The 12261-nt window shown below is 27.1% G+C and overlaps 1 protein-coding gene across 1 annotated transcript; it reads left to right on the top strand.

Annotated features, from left to right (window-relative positions):
* Window positions 1–1511: 1511 nt before the first annotated feature.
* LOC124917152 lies at window positions 1512–11475 on the top strand. Its single transcript, XM_047457654.1, has 4 exons — window positions 1512–1664; window positions 9142–9882; window positions 9967–10762; window positions 10880–11475. Exons 1-4 carry the CDS (start codon window positions 1512–1514, stop codon window positions 11473–11475), a joined length of 2286 nt encoding a protein of 761 aa, XP_047313610.1.
* The last annotated feature ends 786 nt before the right edge of the window (window positions 11476–12261 follow it).

The raw sequence follows: 12261 nt of genomic DNA, 5'->3' as shown, positions 1-12261 counted from the left end.
AATTAATTATAATATGTATACTTAGGGTAGTAAATACTGAGAGTTATCTTAAAAAAACATTAAAGTAATTAAAATCTCAATTATTACTTTTCCAAAATACGCCTTAAATTGAGGCGTAACCTTCGTTCCTATTACATTCGCAATCCATGCTTCGCCTCCAATTTCAACTAGAGAGAGAGGGAATAGACCGAGAGCGCCGCTTTGTTATCTCATCCTCTACTTGAAACCCTAATTCTCCTCCTATATGTAAAATTTACAACTTCATTAATCAAAATGCAACAATCAAACACCTAATTTTGTCTTTATTTAAGTACAATGTGTTAATACATAATCGTGTTTATTTATTGTGTCAAAACTGGACATCTTTATAATATTTGTTAGAAATAAAATTTGGCTATTTTCCTATAAATTGAAATTATTAAATATCCAAAAATTAATAAATCAATATATTTTATCAGCCATGTCATCAATAATGGTTTTCTTATTAAACATTAATAATGAATATAAATGAAAATACGTGTATTAATAACCCAATTGTTAGATTGAACTTGAGATTGATTATGAGCTCCAATTTGAATTTATAGAACAAAGTCAAAGAGTCCTCAATGACAACACTTAAAATACAGAGTTGCATCAAGTGTGTACAGAACATTAAGTCTACATTTATATAGCATGAAATAATTCCCCCACTCCCTTGCAAACCCAAAATTCAACGGGTGAAAATGGAAAACAAAATAGGTGATGAAGACTAGATGAACTGAAATGAAATGGAGGATTGTTATTGATTTTGTGATACAGAGTTTGATCTAATTAAATATTTGGTTTAGCATTTCATGCCTTGTTTATTTTTCATCCCGCTTTGTATTGCAGTTAAAGCCCCGGCTTAAGAAATTACGAGAAAGACCCAAAAGCTTCTGTGGACTCTCTTAAGCCATTATTAGAGGATGCAGTAAGTGTTATACCAAGAGAATTGCATAGAACCACACCAGTCCGAGTTTGGGTAGGTAATATGCATAAGTGTGGCAGTTTTATGAAATACTCTTTAGGAATGATATTTCAAGAGTACTACTAGAGTAAAGTTGTTTTGTCACAGTATGTAATGTTATTCAACCACATATGTCATGTGTACTAATCAGCTAATTTATTATTTGCACTTTTTACTTCTCTTCCTTTTACACATCTTTAAGTTTTTGATTGATTATGTCTCTTCATTTGCCTCTTTTGCAGTCTAATTCACTTGTACCGCATAGCATGGGATCAGCTTGTTGTGTTGCTAGAAAGAATGATCATATGACCAGTAGAATCACAAGAGAAATCTTGCATAAGAATGCTATTTATTCACCAAGATGGAACTTCAGATGGAAAAGTTGGATCACATAGGTCTGTTTAGATGTCATTAGCAAGAGAGTTCTCTAAGAAGTAGAGTGAAGCTTTACATTCTTTTCTATTTTTATCTTTAGCTTCCAAGGAACTGGATGCATTTACATTTCTTGCCTGCAATTGGGACGACAATGTCCATGAGAATATGTATTGCTGCAGATGCAGCAGCAGTTCTGCACTTTCACAGCATGCTTTGTTTTTTCCTCCACTGGGGCAAGTTGAAGGATTTGAAGTTCATGAACATTTGGATAGCTATGCATGATGCATCATCCTACAGAAAGCAGGTAGTTTAAAAATGCTTCCCTTACATTACATTTTCTTTTGATTTGAATGCTATTCTTTGCTTTGAACATCTTCTGTTCAATTTTTCATCTTATTTGTTGAATTATCTTGCAACTTCAAAATTGACACAGAATCAAAAGCAACTGCCCAACGTATTTCTTTCAGTTCTGCCTGAACTTTCACTTAGTTTTGTTGAGCCTTATATTTTTTTTATTGTAAAACTATGTTTTTCCCACATCGTCATATTATGAAGATTTTATTATTTTTATATATCATTAGTTATTTGTTTTTGTTTGATGGGTTAAGTAATCTGGGCCTGTGACCCAAATGGGCTGTAAATGGGTTTATTTATTTTTTAAATATAAATATCTATCTATCATCGATATCTATCTATCTATCATCTCTGGAATTCCTTAGAGACAGAAACCTAGTTTTGCTTTCCACTTCGGAAGATTCGGTCCTCCGGATATCAAAGACACATTCCCTCTTCTCGTTCTCAACATCACCTTCCGTTCTTTTCTTTTTATTTTTACTGCTAATTTGGGGATTCCTCCTCATCATTTGTTTTTCAATAGGAACATCTGCGGACGATTTGTTTCCTCTATTCGACAAGTATGGCAACGTTGTAGACGTTTTTATTCCTAGAGATCGAAGGTTCGTTTACCCTCTGCTCCGTTTCTTCACCTTTTAATAAATACATTTTTGTGAATTATTCCCAGAGATCGAAGCGATTCTTTTTTTGTCTGTAGAAGAAATGTCATCTCCCTCCATTACTACTGCTATTTTATTCTAATTAGGTTTTCAAGTTTTTGTGTATGCATACCCTAGTGTCAGTGTTCTAAATGGCGGTAGGCGGTGGCGGAGCGGTAAGTGACTGCCTACTGCCTCAGGTGCCTAGGCGGTGCTTAGGAGGTGCCTAAGTGGTTGAATATAAATAAATTTAAATATAAATATAATTATCATTATCATTTTATCAAAAAACCAAATTAATATTCTCTAACGTAGTAACATCTAACAAAAATAAGTATGTAGACGAGCTGAAAAAGAGATAGATGTTTAACTGTATGTAGATGATAAGGGAGGTGAGGTGAATGAGATAAGATACGGAAAAGAAGAAGATAAATGAATTGGAATGTAAAGAATCATTTCAAAATTTATATAAATAGTGGGAGATAAAGAGTGTTTTTATTGAATTTATATATATATATATATATTAATATTAGTAATTAATTAATTAAAAATAATAAATAATTAAATAATCTCACCGCCTCATGTATAGGCGGAGCGGTGTTAGACCGCCTGCCGTCTAGGCGGCCGCCTCGACCGCCATTTAGAACACTGCATAGTGTGTATATATGTCTATCACTTGAGCACATGCTAAGACATACATATTATCATACTTGAAAACATTTTTCAGAAAATTACATTTCTTATTTTAAATGGGGTTTTGCTTATATTGTCTTTCGACAGGATTGGAGATTCGCATGGCTTTGCATTTGTTAGATACAAATATGCTGACGAGGCCATACTTAAAATGCTAAAATACACTATTCATATCCTAAAATACTAAAATAATCATTATTTAAAATTATTAATTTATATTTTATTTATATATAATAATATAATTTACCTATTTTTACTTAAAATGTTATTTATTGTATGTATTTTGAGGTTTTCTTTAAATTTAATTTATATAACCTTTCCAAACAAATGGATAAGTATCAACTAAAATTAACAATTGTAAAACAATTATAAACATTCTCAATATATTTATTTTAAATAAATTTATAAATTTATTTGTTAAATGTATATATATTGTCAATATCCACCCATACAATACAGAACTAAGGTTTGGAATCTATTGATGTTAAAAGATTTTCAAACAATTTATTTAGGTTAAATAAATTATAGTAATATAAAAAAAACAAAATTTATTAGTTTATTGTTGCTATAATAAAGATCTACCCATTTTGCAAACAAGCTATTTTTAAATATTGGCGAATGAGTTACTCGTGAACTCATGTTTAAAGATCTCCTTAATTTTCAAATATTAATTTTATGTTTGTTCGAGGTCTACATATTTTTTTGCTTATGTTTCCTTTTAATTCTTAATTATTAATCTAGTTATGTTAAGTGAGAAGATAAATATTCGTGTGTATTAATTGTTTTTGTTTATACTTATAAATGTTTATCATTAAAATCTCATTTATATGTACTTAAGTATAATTATTTATATTTATAATATTAATTATTAAATAATATTATAAATATAAAAAATAAATAAACTGAACGTATAAACTAAATTAAACATTCACAAATTTAACGATTAAATAAATTAAAATTACTGACTGATATGCATATTTTCTTATTTTGGATTATGAACTTGGATGGTTTTTCTATTTTGTTTTTTATTTTTTGTTAGTTTCGAATAGTTTCTGATGAGGTTTTTTCTCTTTTGTGTGTTAAGAATGCCTTTTCAGTTCTTTTGATTTGGTGCACTTTTTAGTTTAGTAGTAATCATAGAACAATAATAAATAGTACTCCAACTTCCTTCACCAATTCATCCACTATTGTTCATCATCATAAACAAGAAATACCAGTACCCAAATAAAACAAGACATTTGACTAGTCTTGTTTTATTTTTTCCAACTTTTTTTTATTCTTTCATTTTCTTATTTTCAAGTAAACAAACATAGAAAGATGAGATGTCAAATGGGCTTATTATGCTGATTGTTTTAGTGTTCGTAAGAACCGTGGACTCTAGTAATCCATATATTCAAAATTTCATGAAGTTTTCAAGATTGTTTGGAAGGCATTGATTCATTTTCCCATTTTGGATCTTTGGCCCATTCGATTGGCTATTCAACAATCCTTCTTCACCATTGATCGGGCATTAGAAGAAAACATGCAACTTAAAAGATGATACAAAAGTGAAACTATTGCAAGTTTATTTTAGACTTTTCTCTAGGGCAACACATTATTTATTAATTTATTAGATATGTTCATTATTTATTTTAATTCAATTAAAAATTATAATTTTTGAGCCTCTTAATTATACAGTTGGATATAATTATATTCAAAAAAATCATAATTTATAATTGTCTATATGAATGTTAGCATTTAAATATTTGTTTATATTTTAGAATTTAAAATTTAAACTAAGTTAAATAATCAAAACGAAATTGTCTTCAGAGCCAAGGTTATTCCCTTTCATTTTGGGCAAATCATATGGTTATTTAATTGAAAGTCAACATGAAATAAAATAAATTGGCCATAACACAACCCAAATAAAAATTGATCCAACCCAGCCTAAATTGTCTCTGATGGATGGGCTCAGATTGGTTAAACAAAATAAAATTAATTGAACAAAGTTAATAATATTTGTTATTTAAACTCAGTTACACTATGCTATAAATATAGTTATGGTTTTGTCAAAGCATTTAGATAATATAGTAAAATTTATTTATTTAAATAAGTAAACTAAAATTAAAAATGTTAAGTATAAAATATCTATAACTATCACATTTATTTCATTTCTTATATACTCACCTACTATTTTTACTAATAGCTTGTTTTAAGTTATTTGGTTATTTAAAAATAATTCATTATCACTTAACATATCTTTTAAATAATTTACTTTTCTTATTATTATTAAACAAAAATTTGAATTAATAATATTTTTTTTAATCATGTAATCCTACATCAAACAAGCTAAGGCAAATGATTCCCCAAAAAATATTCCCAAACAAGAAACAAATCAATCGATTTATCATAGCAAATTGAGTAGTTAGAATAAATGAACCACATGGGATGAATTATTTCCTCTCAAGAAGATTCACAATGCAACCGACCCGATTTGAATATGTTTAATCTTTATTGTATTCATTCGGCTCTTGATATCGAACAATTTGTGCTTTCTAGTCTAACTATTGACCAAATAATTTGCAAGAATAAAGGGTCATTTTAGGGGTAGGTAATTGATTGGAGGGATTTTAATGACAATTTGATCAACTTGACGGAAAAACATTTAACACCATTAATTTTTGACACGTGTAATTGATGACTAGGATTTTATATTATTTTTTAATCCAAGTCATCGTACGTGTGTAAATTAAAGAAAAAAATATGCATTTTCCGGCAATAGATCTTGGGACAAACTTATTGTCAAGCTTCAAATCCATTAGACCAAATCAATTTATGTTAATATAAAATACAAAAGGTCAAATCTTATACTTTTTATAAAGTTTTAGATCAAGTTATATAATAAATTTTGATTTTTACGAAAAGGAAAAAACAACATTATAAATACACTCAAATAATTAGCTAATAAGCAAGTTGAAACAAACTAGCCATAATTGTTTTTATTGTCTTATATATATATAGTGATGATAAGAATTTATTTCACATAAATTCATTAAGACCTAATAAACATGATATAGGCCAAATTGGGTAAGAATGATATAAAAAAACTCAATTTCACATAAATGATTGTGAATTCGGTATTCTAAAAAGTGGTATTCTAAAAAGTGACGAAGTTTGTGTTATTATGTACGTTAATTCATTTACACAGTTTAAGGAAATTTTTTCAGGGAAGGTTTTAGTGTATAGAAACTCTTGAAGATGTACATATACTAAAAGAAGTTTATGTACCAAACATGGAATTCATCATTGGAAATGCTAAATATGGAATGTTTTTCTCAATAAATGACCCGATAAAAATATACGAGATGCATTTAAAACGATGGCAAGCGAGAAAAATATAGGACATGGGATTGAAAGATTTGATGGGACAAATTATGTTTTTTATAGGATGCAGATTGAAGATTATCTCTATGGAAAAGAAGCTTCATGTTCCTTTTAGTGAGAAACCGAAGAAAATTGATGAAGCTGAATGGAAACTCTTTGATAAACAAAGTTTAGGAGTTGTTCGATTGACGATAGTCAAGACGTTTGCTCGCAATGTAGCAAAGGAGAAGACTATCATGGGTCTGATGAAAGCTCATTCTGATATGTATGAGAAATCATATTCTAATAAAACGCTAATGGTTAATTTCAACATTTGGGTCACTTGTCCTTCAATGAATGACAAGATTCTAACAGGGTATCTATGTGGGACAAAATGTATGCATTAAGTGACAAGAATGGTGTTGAATATTTTTCACATATTAAATATTTATATTTGAATGGTGGGACGTGGTACCTCCCACCCCATGCAGCATAAGCGTTTTGATCCGAAATTTTGATTTACTTTAATTCAAATGTTAATCATATATATCAAAATCATTCATGTATAACAAATTCAACCATGATGGTTTACAAAAGGTGTCAATGAAGGAAGAGGAAGATGAAGATCGTTTTTACAATTCTAGTACATCTTTCATAAGGACTCTTGAGTAAGTTTGTTATATAAGACGACAAAGTTGTTTCTTTTCCTCTAAATTTAAGAGGTTATCCAATTTAACTTGTATATATTCTATGGTAGTGTTTGGTACGATATACTAGTTATATAGGTATAAGTTGTAAGTGGTATAAATTATAAGAAGGTAATATGAGTTATAAATTATATAGGTTATTAGTGTTTGGTTGGAAGTTAAAAATATGTATAAATTATATATATTTTATTAATTTTTTGTTTGGTTTATAGTATAAAAAATAGTAAGAAATATAAAAGACTATTTTAACCTTATATATTTTTAAATTAATATTTTAATATTTATTAGAAATAGTTTGTATTATTAATTAAATATAAATATATTTTTAAAATAAATAATATTATTATATAATTTACATTATTTTATATATAATTCTTTATAATTTAACTTATATAATTATATAAATAAATTTTATTTTTATATTAATTAATATTTAATTTTGAAATTTATGTATTATTATAAATATTTGTTTATTGAAATAATATTAATTATTTGTTTAAAATAAAATATTATTATTAATAATAATTTTAATAAAATAAAATCTGAAATTATAATGTTATAATTATAAATTAGTTTTAGAAATAAATTATATAGATATAAATTGTATTGATTAATAATAATAATATTAGTAATTTATATAATTAATTATAAATATTATTTATTAATAATGAAATACAATTTTATCTTATAAATTAATTTTATATATGACTATTATTTTAATTAATATTATTATTATTTTTAAATAATAATTATATTTAAATATGTATAAAAATTATCACATTAAAATTTTTATATTTAAAATAATATAAACTTTTAATAGAGATAAAAAAATATATAAATTAAAAAATCAAATAAAAATATTAAATTTAAATTAATATTTAGATATAATTTATTATTATTATTATTATATTTTAAAATATAATAAAGAAATTAAAATTTTAATAATTTATAAAATTAAGGATAAATTAAGAATATTAATTTTTATAATTGCTTTTACATTCTTGTAACTAGTATAAGTAGGTATAATATTATACATCATATAAGGTATAAATTATACATAATTGTTATTATGTATATAAATATATATCAACCAAACATTTTTTCTAATTTATTGTGCATATAATTATACTATGTCTACAGGATAGTACACCTTACCAAACGTGAACAGTTTTCCCAAACTAACCTTGTTTTGCGTTCACTTTCCCAAACTAACCTAGTTTGTTTATTTATTCCCAAACTAACCTAGTTTACTATTCAAACTCAGTTTTTTTTTTTTTTTTTTTTTTTTTTTTTTTTTTTTTACATTTCAAATTTAAATTATTATTTATATAAACTAAATTATTTATATTTTGATATATATTTTAAATTATTATTTTTATAAATTTGATTATTTTAAATTATTTTTTTATAAATTTAATTATTTATATTTTAATATAAATATATATATATTTATATTTCAAATTTATTATTATATATATATATTTACATATATATATATGTGGAAGTATGATTTTCATCCCATAAATCATTTTTTTACTATTCAAATTATTATTTATATTTATTGGGCTGTCTTTTATTAAAATAATTTTGACAACTTTTCATTTAAATTATTATTTATATTTATTGGGTTGTCTTTTATTAAAATAATTTTGACAACTTTTGATTGTGATATAATTTTACAATAAAAAATTTTATCAATTTTTAATGTGTTGTCTTCCTAACTTAAATGTTGTAAAAAAATATGTGTTAAATTAATGAATCATTAAATATGTTAGTTGGTTAGTAGGAAGGTTAATGAATCATTAAATATATTAGTTGGTTAGTAGGAACATTAAATGTGGTGGTTATGTGCTATGTAATTAATGTAGTGCAATGGAAATATTAAACCGTTACATAAGAATATTAACAAAAAAGCAAACAAGAAAAAACAAGAAAACAAGAAAGCAAACAAACAAAGAGGTTCTTGTCTCTAACTTTTAGTTGTTTATGTGTTTTTAAATTTATTTAATACTTATTACTAATAATGATTATTATTGTATTTTTGTAGATGGAAAATTCAAATAAAGGAGGCAATTACTCTAATTATGGTGATTATAATCTTTTCCAAACACAATATACTGATGTTGGTCCTAGTCAAACTAATGAAACAAGAATTGATTTCTCGTCAAGTTTTCACGAGTCACAACAAATTCAGATGGAAGAAATTATTAATGATGGAGTGACAAGATCTAATGCACTTTACAATTTAAGTGAAACTGATGGATTTAATTTAAACCCGAAGATGGAAAGCGATGAAAGTGATAGTGATTACAATGTAGAGGGCTCAGATTCAACAAGTAATAGTGACGGTGAAGAAGAGAATATTCAGACAAATGACCCAACAAATATGGATGGACATATTCCTAATGTGCCATGGTTTACAACAGAGGAGATCCTCAACAACGTTGCCATGAATAATTCAGGTCATTTTCCTAATTTTAATTCGCTTAACAATGATCTTTTTGAAGGTCAATGTTTGGTAGATAAACAAACTGCAATAGATGCAATAAAATCAAGCCACATAAGAGAATCAAGAAATTATCATGTTTTAAAGAGCACTACGGTGCTTTATAAGGCAAAATGTACTATAGTTACATGTCCGTGGAAAATTCGAGTTATAAAAAGTAAGCGATCTGGATACTTTCAAATCACTAAACTTCCTGCTCAACATAACTGCCTTTTGAGAACAATCCAAAGAGACTACAAGAAACTTAGTTCAAAAATGATTGGAAGTGTTATAAAGCAACAAGTAAGAATATTTTTGATATTTAATATTGTTGATCTTTTACATATTTTTGAGTTGCTATTTATTATTTTAAATTTACATATTTAGATAATGGAGGGGCCATACTTGAAAGTGAATAACATAAGGAATCAAATACTGGCAATGTATAAATATCATGTTAGCTACAAGAAGGCTTGGTTGGCAAAACAAAAGGCAATATCGGAGGTGTATGGTGATTGGACGATCTCTTATTCTAAACTTCCTAAATTTTTAAGTGCTTTGATGCATTTTAATCCAGGCACGAGTGCTTCGATTGAAGCTGTGGTCGATGTTACAAAACTCCACACGTCGGTGTTTAAGCGTGTATGGTGGGCATTCAAACCGATAGCTGATGGGTGGCAACATGCTCGGCCAGTTATCAGTATTGATGGTACGTTCTTGAAAGGAAGATATAACAAGAAATTATTAATTGCAATGGGATCTGATTCTAATAACCATCAATACCCACTTGCTTATGCTATAGTCAATGAAGAAACAACTGCCAACTGGTCATGGTTTCTACGTCGCCTTCGTAGATTTATATGTCGATGTAGAACGAGAGTGTGCATAATTTCAGACAGTCATGCTGGAATCATTGAAGCAATGAAGAAAGAACAAAATGGCTTCACTGGAGACATGGGTATACATCGTTTTTGTCTCTACCATGTCCGTAGTAATTTTAGTTTAGCTTATCTTGGATCACATTTGAAGATGTTATGTTGGGTGGCCGAAAATAATAGTCAAGTGAGAAAATTCGAAGATGCGATGAGACAAATCAAAGAGCTTAATCCCGATGCTGAAAAATGGTTACGAAATATTCCATTAGAGATGTGGACTATGTCTCACGATGGAGGATATCGTTACGGTTAAGCAACAACAAATATGGTCGAAAGTTTCAATGGTATCTTAAGGTCTGCTCGTTTTCTTCCGATCAAGTCAATGGTGGAATATATATATTATCGCTCTGTAAAATTTGTTGCAGAAAGGCGTACTCAAACTTTGAATGATCTTCAAAATGAGCATACTTATTGCAATATGTCAAGAAAATTATTTGAAAATATCGAAAGCAAGGCATCATCACACATAGTTATTCCATACAATGAGCAAACTGGAATCTTTGAGGTGACTACTGCACGTTACAGAACTAATAATGGTTTTTGGAAAGGTGGCAACAAACATATCATTGACCTATGTAAATGTTTTTGTTCTTGTGGAAAATGGTGCCGATATCACTCTCCATGTTCACATATAGTTGCTGGTTGTATAGTGTGCAATCTCGATTGGGTTAAATACATCGATACATATCACAATCTAACAACACTTTCTGAGATGTGGCAGTATGATTTTCACCCCATACCTAATGAATCATATTGGACGTTTCCAATAGCACATGATTGGGAGAAATATGGTAATCTTGTTCCCAATGAAAATTTGAGAAAGAAGAAAAACCAACGAGGTCAAAGCCAACGTATTCGAACCGAAATGGATAACCCACGAAGAACCATCATTTGTGGGAGGTGTGGCCAAGAAGGTCATACGAGACGTAGCCAACGTTGTCCTGAGCAAAATCGTCAATAATTTAGATAAATGATGATTGTAATAGTTTTTAAGAATATTTAATTATTATATTATTATGGTTAAAATATTTTAAATTTATTAGTATTTATCAATTATTTATTAGAATACTAAAGGAAATATTTATTACACTATATAAATGAGAATTGAAATGTAAATATATATATATATAAATATATATATATTTATATTAAAATATAAATAATTAAATTTATAAAAAATAATTTAAATTATATATCAAAATATAAATAATCAAATTTATAAAAATAATAATTTAAAATATATATCAAAATATAAATAATTTAGTTTATATAAATAATAATTTAAATTTTAAATGTAAAAAAAAAAAAAAAAAATTGAGTTTGAATAGTAAACTAGGTTAGTTTGAGAATAAATGAACAAACTAAGTTAGTTTGGGAAAGTGAACGCCAAACAAGGTTAGTTTGGGAAACTGTTCACCAAACGTAGCCTATGTATAATAATAGATTAAGCATATGCCAAGGTGTGTATGATGTTGCCCTAGTAGTTTGAGTTATGTTCGCTTAATTTGAATTTATTGGTGTTATGTTTGAAGGCAGGGGAATAACTGACTAAGAGCTACCACTTGAGAAGGCTACACATGAAGTCTTTTCTTTGCTTTTGTTTAATCTCAAGGTCAGATGGCCTTTTCCTTTAGTTTTATGGTTAATCATGTAAATGATTAAAATTAAAAAATTAGCACCTGATTTTTTGTTTAAAAAGAAAATATAAAAGTAAAAAAATCAAATAAAAATATATCATTTTATTATT

This window comes from Impatiens glandulifera, unplaced genomic scaffold (assembly GCF_907164915.1).
Source record: "Impatiens glandulifera unplaced genomic scaffold, dImpGla2.1, whole genome shotgun sequence".
Lineage (NCBI taxonomy): Eukaryota > Viridiplantae > Streptophyta > Magnoliopsida > Ericales > Balsaminaceae > Impatiens > Impatiens glandulifera.
Note: the sequence above shows the minus strand (reverse complement) of the source record. Positions and strands in the feature narration are given on the sequence as shown.